Consider the following 23,687-nt stretch of genomic DNA (forward strand, 5'->3'; position numbering starts at 1 on the left):
GCTTTTTTATCACACATAAGATCACATACTTGAACTAAATTTGTGCTAGACATATTTACGCAATTTGTATAATTAGCAGTTAGATTATAATCATTCATTCAAATATAGAACGACCGTCAATGGAAGCTTTCCGTGCATTAACTTAAATGTGCATTTATCTGTACGATCGGGTACACTACACGAATGTCATATATTAGCCACTGAGAATAAAGTAAAAAGTAACAAATCCCCAATCACCCATCTATGAAAACTTCCAATTCATTTCTATTAATTACGTACCGTTTGAAGCCCATGTCCCAGCAGACGTATCGGCCATATGTCGTGTAAACTCGTCCTCACACACATGGTTCCATTGGCCCTCGTGGTACATCTGCACGTGACCCTGGTGGTACACGAGCACGCGCTTGTTGTCAAAACAGGAAGCAGAAACAGACAGGTTATGTACTATAGTACGCTATAGCAGATTATATAGCAGGTTTCTATTGCAGGTTATAGCAGGTTGTACTATAGCAGGTTATATGCTTTCACAGGCCGCTATCTCAAATGAATGAAATATAAGTGAAAACGTGTCACCAAGGCAGTGATCGGGCAATTCCCGTTTGATAGGGAAGATGTCACCACGACACATTTTCTATTAAACTCTGGGAACGGAAGGAAACTGACAACTGATCAGGAAGACAATAAGGGACATGGCAGATTTCAAACCGGAAAGAGGCTTCAAATGAAGGAAAACATGCGGCTGAACGCTCATAGTTAGACGGGACTCTGACGAGCGATTGATGTCAAAGAACGTCGTCTACAGCACTGTGAGAGGATGTTTGAATCAAGGTTTGAATGACCCCAAAAGCCAAAGTGTAAAAAAAAAAAACAGACAAGCTTTTAACCATCAGGAGTATCAAGACCTTCGGCAGTGAGATGGATTTTGCCATATCCATCTGAGATGGATAGTTACCGTGAGATAGTTACTGTGAGATGGATAGTTACCCCTGGAGCCTATCCTATCCCTCCATTCTCTCAACAAGCATCACACACTTCACACACCCATACGGCCGTTTAAACCCATACATCGCCTTATAACCAGTAAAGGCAGTACATTTATAGGCACGGTGACGTAGTCACTTACGAGTATGTAGCAATATTTTATATACCCTGAGACCCCTGAGACCAGGGATGCGGAGCCGTGGAAATTTCTGACGGCTCCGGGTCCGGCTCCGGGCTATATTGTTTCACGGCTCCGGCTCCGGCTCCGGGCTATATTGTTTCACGGCTCCGGCTCCGGCTCCAGGCTATATTGTTTCACGGCTCGGGCTCCAGCTCCGGCTCCGGCTCTGCACTCCTGCCTGAGACACCTACCTGGGACAGTGATCGTCCTCCCCGCACTCTGAGCCTCTGCCCGGACGGAGGCGCCATCACTGAGCCGAACCGGGACCGGGCCTGCACCCCGTTCCGAGCGAACTGCGATACGTCGATCATCGGCGCCTGGGGCTCTGGAAACAGAAGAAAACAACGGGAAAACGTCGTTGTCAATATATTCTAAAAATTGTACGACACATTGAAAGTGTGCCGACACAATGTGCCGACTTTCACTCCGAGAAAGCCGGCACATTGCAAGACTTTCTCTGAAGAACGGGAGTTGTAATTTGATAGTGAAAAGAACCTGCACTACACTTAATCGGTAAATACGTATTTGGATTGCGTGTGTCGTCAGACGCCAGTTTTCAGGGAAACAACGTCGGGCATAACATTTTCTTCGCAGCGATTTGGTATACTTTATCCAGGGCCTAAATACAGCGCCGTCAACTATCAGGTCTGGTTTCCATCCAGCACAATGACACCGCACACGACCTCCAGTTGTATCCAATGACGTACCATCTTCACCAGTGACGTCATAGTGATGACGTCAGCCGCCCGCCCATTGCGTGTTTCTCGAATACAGTGCCGGAATCGCTCGGAATTCGTCAGATACGGCCCTAACAGCGGACGCCTGCTCAAGTTCACAAAGCCGCGTGTTTGCGTCGTGGAAAAACGGAAACCGAGATTCGAAACTGGGTACTCGGCTAGTGACTCAGAATTTGGACTGTCCAGTGTCGCAGGGCACGCGATCTGGAGCAGATTCCAGAAGCAATGCGATGAGTGTAGAACCGAGTCATCATTCTTGTTTCATGACTCGACCGACTTCCAGTGCAAGTTTTTGAGCACATTGGTCGGAAATGGGTGATCCGATAAGTCAAATATGCTTACCGAATATACATGTCACTATTACTCAACGCACAATACCTGGAATGACCTTTAAAGGTGACATTTACCGCTAGAAGTTGGCGACAATTTGCCGCAAAAATGGTTAGTCCGGCTGCACATGATTAGACGGCGATTACGAATTAGCTAGAGCATCCTTCCTCGTCAATAGATATGCTCAACCTTCCTCCTCAAGAACAGGCTGTTCGTTTGGTCGTTTTAACACAGTAACATACTAGCGAAAGGGACCTTGAACATAGATGTAAGCCAAGTCAGTCATACAAAACAAATAAGCAATTAGCTAGACAGTTGTGTGTTAAAATATCGTCCAGCTATGAAGGACACTTAAACCAATTAACCGTCAAGCATTACTGTTTCAGTACTGTCTTCAGTAGTGCCTTCTGAAGGCTGAAACAGTGAAAGGACAAAAAATTGCCAAACTTTCGTTGTGTTCGCCTTCATAGCTTGCCTGTGCATTTTATCACTACATCACTAGCATAACTAACAAGTAACAATGAATACTATTCCCCTGCCGACTCCCATCCTCCCCCCTCCCGACTCCCCCCTCCTCCCCCCACTAACTGTCCGCCTGTTCAACTTACTATCTGGCTGAACGCAGCGCACGTTGTGAGGAAAGTCACACTTCTCGGTGTGACAGTTGAACAGGGTTCCGGGCGCACACTGCTGGACGTGGCCCACGCCGGCCCAGCAGTTCAGGAACGCGTCACACCTGTAGGGGGGCAGGGGGGGGGGTGAGAGGGGGGTGGACGAGGTGGTTCAGTGCAGCGGTTCTAGAGGCAGATGACAGAAACTTCCGTTCGTACGGAAGAAAGGTTACTTTAGAGCCACTTGGAACAAGGTTAGCGTTTATCAATGTCAAGACGCGAGCCTGAGCTTCATATGCTAGTGCAAATGCAAGCAGTTCGAATTTTATATGACGCGACAAGCATCTTATCACTTGTAATTTGTGTCATGCACAGGCTCGACACCTTTACAAATACGAGATCACCCATTCGAGCTTCACCAAACCCATTGAACAGATTCCAGCCCATCCGTTACAGACCAAGACGCACTTGATTTATAGATGAACCAGGCTCAGTGGGAGATCAAGACGTGCACCAATTAAGTGCTACTATCCCCTATCCCTGCTATCCCTACTATATCCTTACTATCCCCTATCCCTACTATCCCCTATCCCTAATATCCCCTATCCCTAATATCCCCTATCCCTATTATCCCTACTATCCCAACTATCCCCCACTATCTCCTATCCCTACTATCCCCTATCTCTATTATCCATATTATCCCCACTATCCCTATCTCCTACCCCTATTATCCCTACTATTCCTTGTCCCCTATTATCCCCATTATCCCCTATTCCTACTATCCCTTATCCCCTACTATCCCCTATCCCCTATCCGCACAAACCCACCTGTTGGGTATAGCGAACATGCCGGCCGGCCGGGGACACTCGGTGGACACGGAGCCGTCCGCCCGCAGCTGAGCCGTGGGTGTCTCCATAACGGACGGGGTGAGAGGGGGCAGGGTGGAGGCCGCGGCCGCCAGGTCGTCGGGACCTGGTACAGACACAGGGGAGGTAGGTCAGCTCAGTGTGTGTGGGGGGGGGGGAGGGATCGCGGAGCGATACAACAAGGTTACTTAGCTTACAAGCACAAAGGATTACTTAGCACACAAAATATTACAATAAAAACACAAATACCTACCAGACAACATTACTATCCACCTCAGTAGGCTAGCAAGAAAGCATCATCACTACCCATACCTTTCCGCCGGCTTCAAATTAACAAATAATTATTATCACAATACTAAAACCACTATACTAAACATCTAAACATTCGCGATGATTTCCGTAAACTATTTTCCGCTGTGCCACTCACCATCATAGAGTTCAAAGTCGTCGGCACAGCGCGCCTTATAGGGGAAGGTGCACTGGGCGGATACCGAGTCGAACTGGGTGCCCGGAGCACACGAGCGGAGGTAACCCGAGCTGAACACGCACTCCAGGTACTTGTCGCAGTGGCGCATTATCGGAAATCTATAACGGAGAGAGGGGGGGTGAGGATGAAATGTGAGGGCTAAACATCATGTGGTCAGGGTGGTATTTGAGGAATATTGACTGGAGGTATGCATTTGTATGCCGGTCATTCTATGATCAATGCTATGCATCATTCATGAATATTTGAAGAATACAACAAACAGGAATATCCCTTTACTCGTGCGCAAAATGAAATTTGCGTAGCGCACCCGGCTTCAAGAGGTGAAGCCAACTACATGAAACATATCCTGATCCGGTTTAGTTACAACTCACAGACTTGGTTAGTTTACCAACTGCAGCTGTATCCGATTCACTTTAAAACCTCACCGCCTATTCATTATGCAGCCCGGCGCAATATTTCACTTGCAAATGGCTCCGCCAATATATGGGCGACCATGCTTTGTGGAACTACGCTACTGCCTACCCAGTTGCGAACGTGTGGATTTGGCATGGTGGTGCCAGGCTTCATCAAACAATGCGGCAATATTTACATTTCCTGGTATTCTTAGCGAAGCCTTCCGGGCCGTGGTCCAAAACATGCGCATTGGAAAAATCACTTCTAACTCTCCTGACACTAATGACGACCACAAATTTACTAACAGCAGCATCGTAAGTTTGACATCTATATGCATCATTTCTACACATTTTTTTCTCCTCCCTCTCTCTCTCTCTCTCTCTCTCTCTCTCTCTCTCTCTCTCTCTCTCTCTCTCTCTCTCCCTCCCTCTCTCTCCCTCCCTCCCTCCCTCCCTCTCTCTCTCTCTCTCTCTCTCTCTCTCTCTCTCTCTCTCTCTCTCTCTCTCTCTCTCTCCCTCCCTCCCTCCCTCCCTCCCTCTCTCTCCCTCTCTCCCTCTCTCCCTCTCTCCCTCCCTCCCTCCCTCTCCCTCCCTCCCTCCCTCCCTCCCTCCCTCTCTCTCTCTCTCTCTCTCTCCCCCTCCCTCTCTCTCACCTCCCGGTGGGACTAGGACAATGTCGGGTGACATCGGGTCCCATCTCGACCACCGGCATGCCTCCCCTGGTCACTGTCAGGGAGGGCCGGGGAGCAGGAGGGGCACGGGACGAGCCTCCCCTTCTAGGGGGGAGCACCCCCACCAGGGAGGTGTCGTCGAAACTCTGCGGGTCTCGCCGGTCATACCTGAGGATGGAGAGAAAGATATACGGTCATTGGTCATACGATGAATGGTCATGGGTCATGCCTAAAGATGGGTGATCATACCTGAAAATGTTTAACAGGTCCAATGGATGATGCATGCGAGTGAGACAGTCCATTGAGTATTGAACTATGGAATGAATTATGGAATGAATTATGGAGTTGCAATCAACCGCATGTTGCTAGGCGACTTGATTCGTTAAGCGAATTGTTTGCATAGCATCTGCGACGGTCATGCGAGATTGCATGAAGCGAACTATAATGAAGTGTATAGTTACGTGAAACGCGATCGTTTTTGTTGCCATCTAAAACTTATCCGCAGCTGACCTAAGAATAAGTGACAAAATTGCTCAAATAATTGCCAACAGAATAGTGCGTGGGAAGCTTACAACACGCAACTCGCAAATGCGCACCAAACACTGCCATTTCGACACAAAACAACCATCACCAGAGTGCGCTGAGAGCACACCGGAAGTCAGACAAAGTTCGACCGGAAGTGTACCGGAAGCTGGACCGGAAGCTGGGTGCCTTACCGGAACTGCCGTCGCGCCTGCCGGTACGAGGTGATGTCTGTAAGCTGCTTCTTGGCGTTTGGATCGGGGCGGAAACGGGACGACCGAGCCGTCTGCGATATACTGGGAAAAGACGAAGGAATTCCATCAGAAAAGACGGAGGAATTCCATCAGTTTGTGGGACATTTGTGAAATAGGTATTCAATTTGGAAGAGTTATCTCGTACAGCTGATTGCGTAACTTCAATATAAACAAACTGAGGGAGCGCTTTGACGTCCACTCTGTCGTAACGATCACTCACTTATACAAATATTTTTGAAAATATCGAACTAAGCATTGCTTCAATATGCCTGAGTTGGCTATTCAGTTATTACATTTCCTATAGTTGTGATCACGCGTTCAGCGTTACAAAATTGTTGCCCTATTTTAAAATAAAACATCCTCTTCCAACAAGCTTTTATCAATACATTAGTCAAATAATTCCCACTTACAACCCCCTGTTTGATTCCTTAATCCTTATGCGCCAACTTACCCGTTGATTCTGTTCTTTTTCTGTTGTCGCCCATTGTGCACCCTCACCGGCCGACGGGTGGTGGTGATGAGGTGCTCCTTGTAGGCTGGAAACTCCGGGTCGTCGGGAAACAGCAGCTGGCGGAGAACAGTCGAGCTTTGGTTAGTTTGTGAGTCAGTTAGTTAGGTGGTTAGTTAGGTGGTTATGGAGACTATACTGGCATCGTGGGGCCATCACGAATTAAGAGATCACGGGACACTCACGGATCATGGGTCAAATATCACGGAAGATGACGGGACATATCGGATCACGAGTCACATACCACGACTCACAGAAAAAGTATGATAGACGAAAGTGAGAGAGCCACTAACGCGGTGAGGCATAGACCCCTTTATACAAAGGGGTTGAAATAGACCCCTTTGTTTAAAGGGGTCTATGGGTGAGGTTAAATCAAACTCACACTAATTCACACCGAGCTCCAGGGAAGGTATCAAAAGCCGTAAGCAGGTGCATAACTAGGCTGTAATGAACGAACTAAAGGCGTGCTTGGTGGCCAATGCTCGTTTTTACTTATTTTTTTCTTCATAAAGCGGCATGCTTAACATGAAAAAATGCGAGCAAAAGCTACTGTGCCATTGGCTTACGTGGTGCCACTTCAATATGAAGCATTGTTTCCTTCAATGGGACCACCACTTAAGTGCGGAGCAAAACACATCGTTGTCTCTAACACAATGAAACAATGACAAAATCAGTCGGTAACAGACCTAAAGCAAGGTTACATTTAACAGCCATAGGAAGCTTTCCCACGGTAGTAATTTTACAAATAACGGATGTTACAATACAATCTACCCTGTGACCTGATCTTCTGTATAGATATACGGAATATACTCAACCATGAATGCAACCCAATGAATGCACCACTGCGTTTGACGGCTCTGATAAAACTCCATGCATTCTGCGCTTCAACAATAACTAATGAGTCATGTTGCGATTCGAGCTCAGATACGCACTGGTCTTTCTTAACCCGCGCCGTGCTGGGGGGGGCGTTTTTACGCCCCCCCTCAAGTTTTTCGCAAATATCTCAAAAACGGCGGCGCGCAGCGCCGCTGTTTTTGGTACACGTGTTCCTACATCATTTCCGCACATGTTGTGAAAATTTCAGACCTAGGCCGTTCAAGGTCAGGTCACCAGGTCACGTCAAGTGACCTTACCTCAGAAAAAGTTCAAAGGCTCGCTATAGCTACACCGACTGAACGATCACTTTGAAACTTTCAGCGATTGATATGAGTAACAGTATGTATAAAATGTATATCTCGGATTTTTGATATCTGTGACCTAAGGTCAGGTCAATTTTGCGACCTCTCCATTATAAGTAAATGGGAGAAAATTGAAATGCGCCTCTTTTGGACGAATATCGTTCAAAACGCTCTCAAACATCGGTTCATAGGTAAACATGACACACTGAATAGGAAAAATGCACCTGTGACCCCTCTGTGTGCCCCTGAGGTCATCTCAGGTCATGAACGGTCGCCAGCAGTTTTTTGGCTATAACTTTTGATAGAGACGTGCTAGAGCGGTGAAAACACGTCAGATGTGTTCAGCTCGACGATACGGATCGACTGATATGCAACATGACCCTTTTCGGTCAGGTCATGACCTTGACCTGAGGTCAAATTTTCAAAATGACCTTTCAAGGTCAACAAATAGTTCATTCGACGCGTCTCGACGAGAGGAACACGATGCTGGCAAAAGTAATGTCATGGCGCTTATGAGTCAAAAGTTATTGACGAAAAAACGTTTTTCGTAAAAACGGCTATTTTTGGAGTTTTTGCCCTCTGGAGGCTAAACCGTTGACCTGAGGTCAAATCTGAGAAAATTACTCAGAAAGGTCTGTAAAAGGGCTATCGAATGCGCTTTTCCGCGGCGCTGTAGCTCTATCGGTTCCCGAGATAGCCGTGGGCAGTTTCCAAAATGTTGAAATAGTCAACATTTTACCTTTGGTGACCTCTGGTGACCTGACCTTTGACCTGACCCAAAAAATGACCGAAGTGTTTTCGTCCTTATTTTTGACGCTCTTTCGATTGCCGCTTACCGCGTGTCGCTACGTGGCCCAGGAGCCGAGTTAGACGGGGGGGCGTGAAAACGCCCCCCCCCCCAGCACTCGGCGGAAAGTTCAGGCCACCAGCACGGCGCGGGTTAAGAAGACGTTTGTCAAGAAGTTTAGGAACATTTTTCTCTTGGTTGTGATACGATGCAGAACAAAGACACTGTATTCATGACGCTGACATGTAATACGTACGATTGAAGCGACCTACTTACAGGGTTTTTTCTTCTTTGTTTTATTGACAGCGACATAGCACCCAATGCAGCCAAAGCAAGGCACTCGTGTAAAGGTACGCAGCGAATGGTAACTGGGATCTTTTACACACTTGTATAATTAGGTACTGTCATAGACCACTATATATCTGGACTGTGCACGGATTTTGCCGACTGCTATTAGGGCCCTGCTGGGAAATTCGACGTAGCACGCGGAATTGTGTATTGACGGTCTAGTAAGCCCATTTAAATGAAAGTAACTTCTTAAATGTGATGTATATTTTAATAAATGATTTATAGCATGATTTTTAACACGATAAATAAATAAAAGCACTTATAGACAGGTATATCACACTGTATTAAGTTCAAAGCATCAATAGACAGGAACAATCCGTGATCGGTCGTTTTTGACAAGAGACAGTCTGATGACATATTGGACACACTGCAGATTAATTTGCCTGTCTAAATCAGACACGCACCCGGCTCAATGCTTTGAAAGCCCACACGATCTGCGCCACGGAATTACGAAGATTCCTATGGGTAAATAACAAAGCTGCCGGTGCTGCGTTTTTAGCGAGACCGTCCGAGGTGACCTGCTGGGCCACAACTGTTCCCTGCTTCCACTGAGGCCGATTTCATGCTCAGCATAGGGACAGACGGGTTCTGTCATCTGTCCCTCTCGAGAGAAGGGGACTTTTGAACACCGTTGTCAGTGACGGTGGCCGCATTTTGCAGCGGGTGATGGCGATCGAGATTCGAGATTTAGACGGAGTCACGAGATCTCGGTTCACTGGACACTGCAGCAGAGCTTCGCACTTAGGAATGCACTTTCTTATAGTTCTTGTGCTACATTTGCCTTTAGTTACTATTCGAATTGTAAATCCACATCTGAAATTCTCAGCCATGTAGGTATCTTACACATCGACGAATAGGATCGTAGTTATTGATTGCATAGACAAACTGATCCCAGGAATGTTGCATTGTGTTTACGTCCTGCGGCTCAACCTTTCTCATTTTCATGAAGCTTTCTTATTTCATGAAGCTCTGTTCGCGCATCGCTGGTGTTGAGTGACGGTATACTGTCCATATTGACTCCATGAATTGCAATGTTTGTTTATCGCTCAACTATACACATCAATGTGTTGAAGGAATGCAGGTCGTAGCGTTGTAACTTGAGGTGCTTCTCGACAGTGTGACTCCCTCAGCGAGCAATGTGAAGAAAGTTATCGTTTTCCTTTACAATGATAGTCGCGCTGTCTTGAAACACACGTTTGAAGCTATACGTGTGCCGAAGAGAGAGCGACTCGGCAGCTGTTACCAGAGCAGGACCCATTGCTTGCATGCAGGAGCGGAACACAGATTGCTGATGTGGGCACGCCAGCTCTCCGCAAGCCATAACATATGTGACCATCACTTGACCAAATTGCAAGACTTTAGCTAGTTTTGGGCTTCACTTGTGACTGATATTATAGGAGCCGCCAGTCTGGAAACGGATCCGCCACCTCTCCTTACAGTTGTCTTCTGCTCAATTTTTCGGTCTCGGCCAGCGTCACAGCATGTAATAAAACTCACAGGGAGCCCAGTGCACAGTGGGGATTTTTCCGATCTAGCGCCTATTAATTCAAAAAATATTTTTTGGATTTTTGTTTATTTTTTGTGTCAGTAGGGCTAAGAAATGTCTGAATTTTTCATACATGGCATTGTTTTATCTGTATGTCCACAGCAAAACTAGGAAAAATGCGCCCAAAGTTCACACTCATGCGTGATTACTCAATGGGCTCAGCAAGGCCCGAAAGTATAGCTCAATTTCATTGTCCTGTCTTGTTGGTTTTAATCTTGCGAGGTCTTAAAGTTGCATATCGTCTGAAAGGCACCTTTATTAGGAATGGAATGGCAAACAGAAAGTATGCCACAACCTTACTAAGGTCACAAAAATGCCCTTTACAAAAAACCCTTACATACACCATATTGAAGGAATGGTATTCTAAATAAATGTAGGAAATCAACAATGTTCTCCACATTTTTCCACTCCGAAATATATCCTATCGAATTCGCCACTTTCTTCTGCACAAGACAACGCCTAGTTTGGCTGCCGAAACTTGCCTGAACACGGAATATTCACATTAGAGTATCTTAACACCCCACTCGAGGAGCGCTAGTGCAAACAGCACGATATAGGTATGTTCCGGACATAGGCGAATAATTTTACTTCGTGATTTATATGATGCATATTTTCTGAGACACATTCATTAGGAAAAGGATGACAAGCGTAAATTATACATACCGTAACCTTATTAACCATCGCAATTGTGAGGAGGGGGAGGGGGAAGGGGTCGGATAAAACCCCATGGTTTTCCGCAAATTACTCGCGCAAAAAGCGGCCGATCGCGCCGAAACTTTCGGTACCCTCGAGATCATCAATTTTACATCTAACTTAAAAATTTCATGACTCTGACCCAACTGACCTTTGACCTGTGGCATATTTCTCGAGACCATGTTTGGCCGGAATCGCGATTCGGCGTATGCCAGCTCACATTATCCGCGGTTTCCAGTCTTTTTGTGGTTTTAAACGTTCAAATATGTGAAATGATGTTGGTGCCATGCATAATGGTGGGTGTCAAGGTCACGTGAAGGTCAAGTCAAGGTCATTGACCTTTTGATGACCTTGGTTCACTTTTTCGAGTTTTACTTGTTTCTAGGGTAGTTTTTGGTGCTGATTTCGATTTTAGCAGCCACTTGAATATTTACGAAGTAGTTCTAGTGCCTTCGTTCCATGTTACGAAGCTATCAGTAGTAGGTGACACTTCTATGGATGGCCGGCAGGACGCCTACTAATTGATCTAACCTGACCTGACCCGACCTGGCCTAAATGCATAAAGACATCGTCTGTGATCAAAACTAACATGAAATTCGTGATCAGCACCCCAAAATACCCCGTAACACCCTAACTTTGCTAAGTTTCAAGAGGTCTCGATTTCCCAACTTTAGTTGGGTCATTAAACTGACTTGGAAAGTCAGCTTATGACCTTGGACTTTGAAATTGGATATATTCGGCCTAATTTCGTCATAGGCAGCACGCTTGACTTTTCCGCGAAGCTCTAGCTTGATCAGGGGCCAAACGGCTGAGCGGGGGGTCCAATTGAACCCCCTATACTATGTTGATTATGCACATTTACAGGTAAAATTCTCACCAGGACACACCAGCCAACATCTGTGCACAATCTGGCTACAATTCTACCTATGGTTTGCCCTCTACGAATAAATACGTGCTAGATCGGAAAAATCCCCACTGTGCAGTGGTCAGAATTCCAAGACATTTTCAGCTTTAGGGCATATAGAAATTGACTTCATATTGATGCCTTAGCCAGGAACCGGAAAACTGACATTGTTGCATGCACTGTCTTGGCTCTTTGAATATGCTCACTCCCCGTTCTGTTCATAGGATATTCTGAAGTGATTATCACTAGCGGCACATTTTACTGTATTTCAGTGGCATGTATGCATTAAAAGGTTTCATTTTATTTAAAGACAAAAGAGAACTATCCCGCATGTCAATGATAAACAACAAACAACAATAATCTTGCAAAAATCTTCGCTACATGTCTGTGAAAATTTGCTAATTCTCGTGAAAATTAGCTGGGAACCATCATCCACACCATGTTAAATCATGGAAGAAATGGGCAGAAAATGCCCTTCTTTTTTCGATGATTGCGCTAATATTATATATTTTTTGCTCAATGTAAGATATAACTCAGATTACAAATTGACTAGTGGTGATGTTTCCCAAAGCACATCATCATATGGCGAATAAGTTGGCTGTGACGACCTTCGAAAGTTAGGGCCCTAATGGCAGGGCCCTAATTTCCGTGCACAGTCCAGATATATAGTGGTCTATGGTACTGTATTTGAAACAGCGCCAACAAACACAAGTTGACTAAAGGATTTTCCTCAGGAATTTACTGATATATTTGGCAGGGAAGAGGCAATGCTGATTCGATTTCGGCTGAATGATAATGTTTCATTATGGCCAAATCAGCCATTGAAGCCGAAAAGGTTAAATACTGTGTGACATGCAGATATGCAATTAAGTAACAGGATAATCATCCTTCTCATGCATACATAACATTAGAGTCCATTAGTCTACTAAGTTAAGTACAATTCATAGTCGAACCAGTTGCATAACAGACACTGCAATAAATTTCAGCTGTACCTCATCAGCCTTCGATCCCCTAATTATACAGAGTAGTACATCCATCTAGGAGGGTTTCACTAAGTCTTAGCCGTATATCAGGTTCCAGCCGAACACCATAAACTTCCGCGATACGACAAAAGCTAAATATGTACAATTAAACGCAATATAAAACAGTCATTCTATAAAAACAAACTTATTGCGGCCAATATAAGTTCATGTGTGTTATGTCAAGGCATTTAAAGTGTTACGAGCAATCGTTTAAGTCAAGCAAGTACCCTAGCATACCATTACATCTTCAGTATCTCCTTTCAATTTTCTACAGAAACCAAATCATGCCATAGTTGATTTCCCATCACATCCAGCTCGCTGTTTTTCCTAACTGACCCCATCCTTCATATCATTATCAACATTCCATATGGCAATAAACGTTCTTCATTCATAACCCTCCATCCCATCGACCTAGAGCCTGAAACCACTGACCATCTCCCGACCAATGCAAACGAAGTCGTCCGCTCAAGGTTGTATGCAAATGACCAAACGTAACCGACAGACCGACTGACCGACAGACAGACCGACAGACAGACCGACGGACTGACGCTGTTGGACTTCCACATAAGGTGACCGGTCGCGGTGGTGATAGTGATTTCCACCAGTGACAGTGGTGGTGCCCGGATCAGGCTCACTGTCTTTATAAGGGCATGCCTGAGGGAATGGGGGAGCAGGGGACGGGGGGGGCAGGGGAGCAGCGAGTAGCGAGAGAAAGAGGGTAAGAGAGTTTTAGAGAGGAAGGAGAGAATTGAAGAGCGTCGGAAAACTGCTATAAGAGCGTCGGTGGGTCTTTTATAAAAGGTCTTTTATAAAGACTTTTAGAAAAGTCTTTTATATGTACAGTCCACAGCAGAAGTAATGTGCGGTTTCAGGCATGGGTATGTTCTGCTTCTGAAGCTTAGGAACGATTAGCCAGACTACAATGAAACTTTGAATGTAGCTTATAGGTATCGTCACCCTTGCAGCTGCAATTTTAGCTATTGACATCTTCTTTTCGATCACTCCGCATTAAACAATCGCCAGTCAAAGCCAATCGTTGTGATTGGTAAAACCCTACATTACTTTAGCGGTGGGCTGTACATCCAGCAAAATCACTGAGGTAAGAATCTACTATACGACCTCAGCGCTTTGATTTATTTTGTCCGAATAGACGTAAATTGTATTTCATGACCATATTTTTCAGCGATATGTGAAGCACAAATGAGACAGAGAATACAACTTCCGTAACATCAAAAGTGATGGTAACTCAGCCATTTTTGCAGCTCGAGACATGTACCTCGACTTTCAGTCAAGTGCGTCAAGTCAATGGAGAAAAATGAAAATGCCTCTAGATCCGTGTGTACGCATAGGAACAGTCCAAATATTTCAGAATCACAATGATTTAGTCCACTCGTGATGACCAAGGTGTCATTTTTGCTGATAGCCTCTAGAAAGGTCATCCGAGGTCATTTGAGGCTACAAACAGTTTTTTGCCAATAACTCGCGATTGGAAAGAGATAGAACGCTGGGGATGGTCTCATTGTGTTTGTCTTGTTGAGACGCATTGACTGATATGCAACATGACCTTTTCCGGTCAGGTCATGACCTTGACCTGAGGTTAAATTTTTAAGTTGACCTTTCAAGGTCAACTTATAGTTCATTCGACGCGTCTCGGTGAGGGGAACACGATTCTGGCAATAGAAATGTCGTGGCTTTTTGTAGTCGAAAGTTATTGTCGAAAAACTCTTTTCGTAAAAACAGCTATTTTTGGAGTTTTTGCCCTCTGGAGGCTAAACTGTTGACCTGAGGACAATATTGATATGACCTTTTCAAAAGAAAAGTTCAAAAGCTATCGATTGCTTTTCCATGCGTTTTTCTAGCTACCATAGTTCCTGAGATAGCGGCATGTTTTCTGAAAAATATAATGACAATTGGCAAATTTTGACCTTTGATGACCTCTGGTGACCCCAATATTGCTCTAAGGTGAAAAATGACCGAAATACTTTCAAACGTACGTATCGAGAGCTATCGACTGCTTTTTACCGCGTCTTTCTAGCCCTCTTAGTTTTTGAGTTAGAGGTGGGTGGTAACATATGCCCCCCCTCACTAGGGCGAAGTTGGCCGAGACCGCCACTGGGGCGCGGGTTAATTTAGGTGGTACCAAAATCAAAACGGAGGAGAGCATTCATAAAATTAGGCACTTACCAGAATGCTAGCCTGAATCTTAAGACATCCAAGCAGCCTAATACCAATGGCAGTGGCAACGCTAAGCAAATATGAATACACAAAGGTAATTTATTGTGTCACCTACATGTCGCACAGCAAAACTTGATTCTGAAATTGCTTAACCACATGAACATGTGAATTCCAGGACAATTTCGTCACAATTGACTCATCTTCCAACCATCCATGAAAATTCATTACATAGTATCGATTCCCGTCAGGAAACTCAAACACCAAATAGAACGGCTTCCCCTAAACCGTCTGCAGTGACCGCCGCTGCACCCTGGGAATTAGACGCGATGCGCCGCGGCCTATACCTCCTCTGCCCCGCGTCTTTCCTCCTCATTGCGCGCAACAATCACAGGAAAACGGCCACTTTCCGGCGGAGGGGGGCGACACTGCACTTCGGGTCGTCTCCTATACGATAACTCAGACGGGGCTTCATGTGTAGGATGTGGGTTTTATGGAAGAGGTACATAACTCATAACCAGGCCAAAGGAATGACGTGAAATGATCATCACGCATAACTACATAGTACATGGGGTCTGATTGCCACATAACATCAATATTACATGCCATTCCACACACTTATTTAGCTATTATTTCAAGTGTGGGAAAGTCAGCTAAAGGGAAAGACGGCCCAATACCAAATTCTGAAGTTATTTGTTGCACGAATGGCCTTTTTTAAATAAATCACAAGTTTATCATAAATCATTCCTAAACAACAATGCCGACGAAGAACGAGCAGTCGAACTTGTGGAGAGAACACAATACCTTTACCGTTCGACACAAGAAAAGCACCACATTCGACCTATATTCCAGCACCAATGTAAATCAGTACAGTAACGACACGCAAGAGTGTCGTTACACGATAAAATGCCGTTGCATCACGGCACGTGACTCTGCAGGTGTAGGCTCCCCTATCTGATGGCATTGTGGTACTCAGAGCTGAAGGGCGAGGAACGTATCAGACTTGTAAATAACGGACAGAATATGCGGGGAGCTGAATTCGGCAGTGCATGTCACATACTGTAACGCGAGTGGGCACTGCACGAGTGAGCCCATTGACGGTTACTGGGTGCTTAAAACTGGCACGCTTGTGCAATATGCATGCTGTGCAGTACTGCTCCGTTTTGAATCTTTGGTAAATAGCTGCTTGTGCATCGTTGCTGATTTTGTTCCAAGCGTATCAAGGTTCAACAGCTTTCTAGGGCGATGGAACAGCACTGTAGTTGAGTTTCTAGCCTTATTCATGGTGTGTGTTACACATCCTTTCCAAGAAATCCGCATATCCGAGAAAAAAAAAAAAACAAGTAAGACGGAAAGTTACAGTAGTTCGCATTGCTTTATGGAAAAAGTTGTCGGGCGAAGGGGGCATGACACACTTTTGTAAAAGCTATTGGGTGTAAAATATTCAAAACTAACACTCGCATGTGTTAAAGTAGCCTTCATTTACTCTGGATTAAACTTTCGCGGTTGCGAAACGTAACATACCATTCCATAAACGTTGGTAACGTCTGAAACACATGACATGGCATCTGCATAAAAACAATGTGAATCAGCTGGTAACACTGAAAACGACGCAGGACCTTCGTCAGAAGTGGAACTGTAGACTGTGGATATTTATGGCAAAAAGCACATCACTCACTGTAAAAAGTCAGGCTTGCCAGGCCTTCAGACATTCTTTTATCATTTACTCCAGGTTATATTCTACATCGGGACCCAACGTTTACATCCTACATCGGGACAAACAATGGGGACGAATTCAGAAACCAAACAGCCCATACGAAGCAAATACATTCACACCACGAATATTCCCCGAAAACTGCCGTACTCACCGTTGAAATTGGTTCCGATGTGATCACGCACAACTGCGTGAGCAGCACTGACACCAGCACCACCTTCATATCTCCAGAGTTCACCAATCCTCCTCACCAATCACCAGCGGCACCAGTGGCACCAGGAAGTCTCACCAGGAACCGTTCGGTATTCGGCACCAAACGCGCACTGACCGACCGACCGACCCGCTATGAGCTCCACATGCAAACCGCACACCACACTCCACTGGCACAACTGGACGGGTTTCAACCGGGCCGCTCGAACCGGGGCTATGTCGAACCGAGGAGCTATGTCGAGCCGTGCTGGTTCAAAACGATTCGATGCTATGTCGAACCGATCCGCTATGTCGAGCAGGGGTTATGTTGGTTCAACACGACCCTCTGTTCGATGTCGATGTCTCGAGCCGGTGCTATGCTAGACGGGCTCTCCTCCCTCCCGCTCCGTTGGCGGAGTTCGACTGACTGACGACTCCTCGAGGACGACACTGCGGTGTGGAGGAGGGTACACCAGCACACACAGCGCCCCCTCGCGACGACTGCCGCCACCGCCGCCGCTGTGGTCGCAGGAAAACCGACGGTCGGTGAGCTACTACTGTACCGCTCCCGCCGCCGCCGCCGCCGCCGCCGCCGTCACTGCTGAGACTGCCCTGTCTGTTCAGCCTACCCAGCCGGGGCCATTCCAAACAGGCTTCGGGAATTCAGTATAAATAAACAGAATTAGGTGCTGTGTCGGACCACAAAACGACCAGACGGGCCTCGCTGGGGGGGGGGGGCGGGGGGGGCGGGGGCGGCGGCCCAGTCAGGATTCACATTGCGTGAGTGCGGCGTTCGCAAAAGGGCTATCGATGAACGATCAGCGATTCTCGGACACGCCATGGAGTGGATTCATACAGCAGGCGTCTGGACGGTCGGTATTTGGAATATCCGGCCTGTAATAACAAAAGGAGTGACATAGATCTCGGATCCGGAATTTGTGTATGTAGGGCTATAACCCCTGCGTTGCGCAACGCAATAACTCACGATTAAAGGGCACGAGAGTGGCGAATGTAAATATTTCTTCCACGGCTGTTATAAATGCTAGTCAATGGATCGGAAAGGGTCAACAAAGAGCTGAAGACGCCAGAAACTGACCACTTCGGGAGAAAGGTGGCTGATTTACGTAATTGTGTTTATTAGTTCTGACAGCAGGGGCGGATCCAAGGGGGGGGTCACATGGGTCATGGCCCCCCCCCCCTTGAGGCCCGGGGGCCCAAAGACCTTCCAGGGGCACCACCAGCCTATCAGGGGTATCACAGTCCTGACAGGGGCACCACAGGACCGCCAGGGGCACCACAGGCCTAGCAGGGACACCACGGGCCTGGTGCCCCTGGGCCCTGACAGGACTGTAACGCCCCTGACAAGCCTGAAGTGTCCCCGGCAGGCACGTGGTGCCCCTGACAGGCCTGAGGCGCCCCTGCAAGGCCGGTGGTGCCCCTGGCAGGCCTGTGGTGTCCATGGCAGGCCTGTGGTGCCCTTGCTAGGCCTCTGGTGCCCCTGACATGCTTGTAATGCCCCTGGAAGGACTGTGGTGCCCCTGGGCCCTGACAAGCCTGAGGTGCCCCTGACAGGCCAGAGGTGCCCTTGCTAGGCCTGTGGTGCCCCTGGCAGGCCTCTGGTGCCCCTGACAGGCTTGCGGTGCCCTTGGAAGGACTGTGGTGTCCCTGAGCCCTGACAAGCCTGAGGTGCCCCTGACAAGCCTGAGGTGCCCCTGACAGGCCCGTGGTGCCCTTGTTAGGCCTGTGGTGCCCCTGGCAGGCCTCTGGTGCCCTTGCTAGGCCGCTGGTGCCCCTGGCAGGCCTCTGGTGCCCTTGCTAGGCCGCTGGTGCCCCTGGCAGGCCTCTGGTGCCCCTGCGCCCGGGGAGGACTGGTGCCCCTGAAAAGTCTGAAGTGCCCCTCGGCAGGCCCGTCGTGCCCCTGACAGGCCCAAGGTGCCCCTGCGAGGCCGGTGGTGCCCCTGGCAGGTCTGTGGTGCCCCTGGCAGGTCTGTGGCGCCCCTGACAGACCTGTGTTGACTGGTGCCCCTGCTAGGTCACTGGTGCCCCTCACAGACCTGTGGTGCCCCTGGGCCTTGACAAGCCTGAGATGCCTGGCTATGACAGGCTCGTGGTGCCCCTGATAGACCAGTGGTGCCCTTGCTAGGCCTGTAGTGCCCCTGGTAGGCCTCTGGTGCCCCTGCTACCCTGCGCCCTGAGAGGACTATGGTGCCCCTGAAAAGCCTGAAGTGCCTCTCGACAGGCCCGTGGTGCCCCTGGGCCCTGACAGGCCCAAGTTACCCCTGCGAGGTCGGTGGTGCTCCTGGCAGGCCTCTGGTGCCCCTGGCAGGTCTGTGGTGCCCCTGGCAGGCCTGTGTTGACTGGTGCCCCTGCTAGGCCGCTGGTGCCCCTCACAGGCCTGCGGTGCCCCTGGAAGGACTGTGGTGCCCCTGCCCCTAGGGGTGCTCATGGGCCCAACAGGCCCGTTGTGCCCCTGACAGGCCTGTCGTGTATACTTGCTAGACCTGTGGTGCCCCTGCTTCCTGGCAGGCCTGTGGTGCCCCTGGCGGGCCTGTGGCGCCCCTACAAGGCCGTAGGTGCCCCTGACAGGTTTGTGGTGTCCCTGGAAGAACTTTGGTGCCCCTGACAAGCCTGAAGTGTCAAGGATAGACCCTTTAGACGCCAGGGTCAAGTTCGTCGGACTGACAACGATTTGCTTACCTGATAACGTTCCTGGTAAGTACTAATTACTCAGCGTCCACAACATACACATAGCACATTCATATATACTTGCTTACAATTGGTAAATGTGGTTGTGGCTAAGAGGTAAGATACTGACTAAAAATAAAAAATAAAAAAAAACTGAAAATGGGGGCACCACCAAAATGAAGTGGACGAAATCCGTTGAGTTTTTAATTTTGGGTATAGGTAGGGGCACCACTTCGATTCATGACCCTCCCCTTGGAGTTTTCCTGGATCCGCCCCTGTCTGACAGACGGTATACGAAATAACGAGAAGTGAACAGTCGCATGTGTTAGTGGAATATATTGCTGGGACGTAACGATTCATACCAAAAAGACAAGATACGTGACGTCTTGTGTCGACTATTGAGACAAATCTGACTATTCTTGGAGAAAATTTGGCATAATTGCGAGATTGGCTTTTGGGTCATTGAAACTCGAAATTCTCGAACATTTAAGGCAAGGCGCTACCCTAACTGTATTTACGGTTTCATTTTGCTTGGCGATCTAGGCAAGTGGAACTTCTTTATGGTAATAAGACGGCTACAGCAACGAAGACAAATGTTCCGTTCATGAGTACTCAAGCTCCTTTTTTGCTGTAGCATGACAGGTATAAAATTCGTTCAAATAAGTTTTCGTTTGGTACTTACAAATTTAGCAAGATGTGTAGTAACTATGTGAAAGATTTAAGCCAGCAAACACTGACATTAAGCTAAGTCACAAAAGTTGAGAAACATTTGAGCTATTTTAGCCCACCATCTCAACTCTGACTCATATTTGCATGCCGACTCGTGTCAGAATTTTCCAAACCATCGTCTAGCAAAAACCACTTCCACTTCTGTGTCCGGTAATGCCTTCCAGTACCACGGAGTGCGTTCACTTCAGATCCGTCTTTTCTCCTCAAAAGCGGAAGTACCTCCCATCATGCTTCCCTCGCAGGAAATGAGGAAACATGTGTATCTCCGTAAAAGGAAGCCAGAAAGGAAGCGAAGCGCGTTTGTTCATACGAGTAATTCCAGAAGACCCTGACGTCAAATGATGAGCAATCCGTATGGCGAATTACAGACGGTTCATTGGTGATGATTCATAGTAAAAAGCTTTGTGAAGGACAAAGCCAATGGGTACCGGTGACGGTGACTTAGGAAAACACGGCCGCAAGCTCGTAAATCGAGGCATCCTATTATTCATTGAGGTGGAGCAGTTTTGGAACGCTCTCTTACCAAAACGGTGATCGGCGGCATATTTTGGCCGCCCCACACTGGAACTCGCATGCGGGTTGCGGGTTTTTGGGTTTTCGGGTTTCTTCAAAATTAACCCGGCAGTTGCTGGGGTATTTCGCCACCCATCGTTTGCTGGGGGGGGGGGGGGGCGTTAAACGCCCCCAGCCGATAACTCGAGAACCAATAGGCGCAGCGAAACGCACGAGGCGGCAAACGAAAGAACGCGACGAGACGCTTCAGATGAGTACTTTAAAGTTGAATTTTGAGGTCACAGGTCGGGTCAAGTTCAGGTCAAACACCTGAAATCGGGCTTTCAGTAGCTCATGGACTTCAGGACTTCGCAATGGGCGCCTCTCGTCATAAACTCTGTCAAAACGGTGCACAATCCATCATATAAGGCCTACAAGAGTGTTAGCTCCATGTAGGGGTCAGTCAAGCATAGGTCAAGGTCAAGGTCAGGTCAACCGGGCAGGCACATATCCCCGAAAATCAAAACTGATATTCGCAGCCTGTGACACATGTTTTATGGGCAATTTGGGGCGTAGAACACGATGGTGGCATTCATTTTATCATATGTGTACGTGTTTGGCTAAAAAAGTTCAATTTAAGAAATGCATGTATCATGGTCGTGAAGTAGTCACGACAAATTGCCAAGATTCAGTTCAAGATTTTGGAAAATGCGGAAGGATAATCAATAATCGAATATAGTCATTTGATTGTTCATGGTATTGGCAGTCTAATGGCGTTTACGGCATGTCTGTATGTCTATTCTGTGATTTTATATGATTTTTTGAACATATGCCGTTTTTGGTCGAAAATTCAGAAATCATGACGTCACTAAAAACTCGATATCTCAAAAATTTTCCGACCGATTTTTTTGAAACTTTGTCACAATAAGCTTCAATCAATTCCCTACAGGTACTTAAAATTTGGCGCGCCTGCGGCGCGCCGTTTTTATGCTATGGCCCGGCGAAAAAAGTGGGGGCGTTTAACGCCCCCCCCCCCCCCAGCAACTCGCGGGTTAAATAACACAATATATGCTGAGCGACCCACACTACCATCTAACAAGCGAGTCTCCATGTTCTTAGCTTGGGAGCCACCTTGCATCGCATTCCAAAACTTGATTTTGAGTCAACATTCGATTTTCCTCGCTGCGAGGTCTGCGAGTTCTGCGAGGTTTGCGGGTTTTTCGTTGGAGTCGATTTTGGTTCGTTACGCTGGTATTGCGACTATATGTAATTTTCTGAAGGTGTACCGGCTTCACTGCAATCATTAAGTTAACATGAGGGAACGGTCTAATCACTATAAATCAGTATCATGCCCGCAAACTCAAAACCCGCAAACTCGCAACCCGCATGCGAGTTCCAGTGTTGGGCGGCCAGGAAGGAATACATATTATCGTACCGTCCTGGGTACTGTCCTGGAAAAGCACGCATTTGTTGTTGATAGATTGGAGAAGGTTCGTCGATCCGTGTTTTGGATCATGCTTCTGGCTCACAAAAAGGTGGAATAAGAAGAACTTAGGGGCGCATCTATTTTACAACACGCTTGGTGACTTGTAATTCATCGAGGTCATTCAAAACTCTTGAATTGTATTTTATTAATCAAATGCCGTAAGCTTACAAAATAACGCCGATAGACCCATGCACTTTACGCGTAAAGAGATAGATCTCTAAACCAAGAAACGCAACACTAAACATACATTATATAAACACCACTTCGTTTAGAATACCCCCTCAGGAGCAAAAGTTGTAATCTTGGAACGAGTCTATACTAATCCCAATAACAAACCCGTACAAAAAACCCTGATGTGTCTTTCATGAACAGCCCGGACTATAAAAGATGAGACAATTCTTCTCAAACATTGCACGTAGGCACGTCGAAAAATCTCCCAGAACTTTCAAGCTAAAGCTTCCAGAAACCTGCCAGATCTCAACTTCCTGAAAGCGACCAGAAAGCGTCTCTCAGAAACCGTCCACCTCCTCCCAGTCTCCCACAAATCGCCTGGCTTATAGCTTTCAGAAGCCGCCTAGCCTCTAACTTCAGAAGCCGCCTAGCCTCCAGCCTATAAAAGCCTTCTATCCTTCTTCCTCTTAGAACTTGACGCAGACGGTTTTCCAGTTGGTGTAGAACTCTATGCTCTCCCGCGTCGACTCGGCACCGATGCCGGAAAGCTTGATTCCCCCGAACGGCATGTCCAGACTGCGGACCAGCCAGCAGTTGTTCCACACGGTACCCACCTGAGGCCATGTCAGGTCAGAGGTCAAGGTCATGCGCTACTAGCGAGAGAGGTGCTGAAGGGGAAGAGCGGTGCAAGCGAATAGCGGTAAAGATAAAAAGCTACAGAAGGCAAAAGATTATGTGGCGGTATTGTTGTTGAAACAAATGCGACTCAATATGCTGAATGCTGTAACTGCCAAGTGCAAATACCAATAGAATCCGTAGATGTTACGCTTCAAAATTTTATCTCGGAGTAAATTAAAGTTTTTTTTTTTGCTTTTTTTTTTGCTTCGATTACCATCAGAAGATCAGTACTGGTCAAAAGAGAATAAAAAACGGTAAAATATTCTGAAGTTGTGGATATCAAGGCTAATAAACCAGTAGGTATCGTGCTTTTATGCCTAAATATGTACAGACACTGTAACTGACAAAACGTT

General features: G+C 47.0%; 2 protein-coding genes across 3 annotated transcripts in view; both read right to left on the bottom strand.

The window, feature by feature from the left end:
* Positions 1–279: 279 nt before the first annotated feature.
* On the bottom strand, positions 280–17,706 carry LOC122373303 (the record flags this gene model as incomplete). Its single annotated transcript, XM_043351239.1, has 9 exons — positions 17,059–17,706; positions 6,484–6,599; positions 5,973–6,074; positions 5,239–5,424; positions 4,134–4,291; positions 3,668–3,812; positions 2,838–2,965; positions 1,354–1,487; positions 280–382 (listed from the first exon to the last, which is right to left on the bottom strand). Coding segments are annotated over exons 1-9 (1,141 nt in total), but the record flags the coding sequence as incomplete, so codon positions are not given.
* A 4,899-nt stretch (positions 17,707–22,605) lies between these two features.
* Positions 22,606–23,687, bottom strand: part of LOC122373304 (2-aminomuconic semialdehyde dehydrogenase-like) — an 84,936-nt gene continuing 83,854 nt past the window's right edge. For both annotated transcript variants that reach the window (XM_043351241.1, XM_043351242.1), the window contains one exon: positions 22,606–23,270. In XM_043351241.1, the coding sequence (XP_043207176.1) occupies positions 23,124–23,270 (147 nt within the window). In that variant the 3' untranslated portion in view covers positions 22,606–23,123. The remainder of the gene's footprint in view (positions 23,271–23,687) is intronic.

This window comes from Amphibalanus amphitrite, unplaced genomic scaffold (genome assembly GCF_019059575.1).
Source record: "Amphibalanus amphitrite isolate SeventyFive unplaced genomic scaffold, NRLGWU_Aamphi_draft 001475F_arrow, whole genome shotgun sequence".
Classification (NCBI taxonomy): Eukaryota; Metazoa; Arthropoda; class Thecostraca; order Balanomorpha; family Balanidae; genus Amphibalanus; species Amphibalanus amphitrite.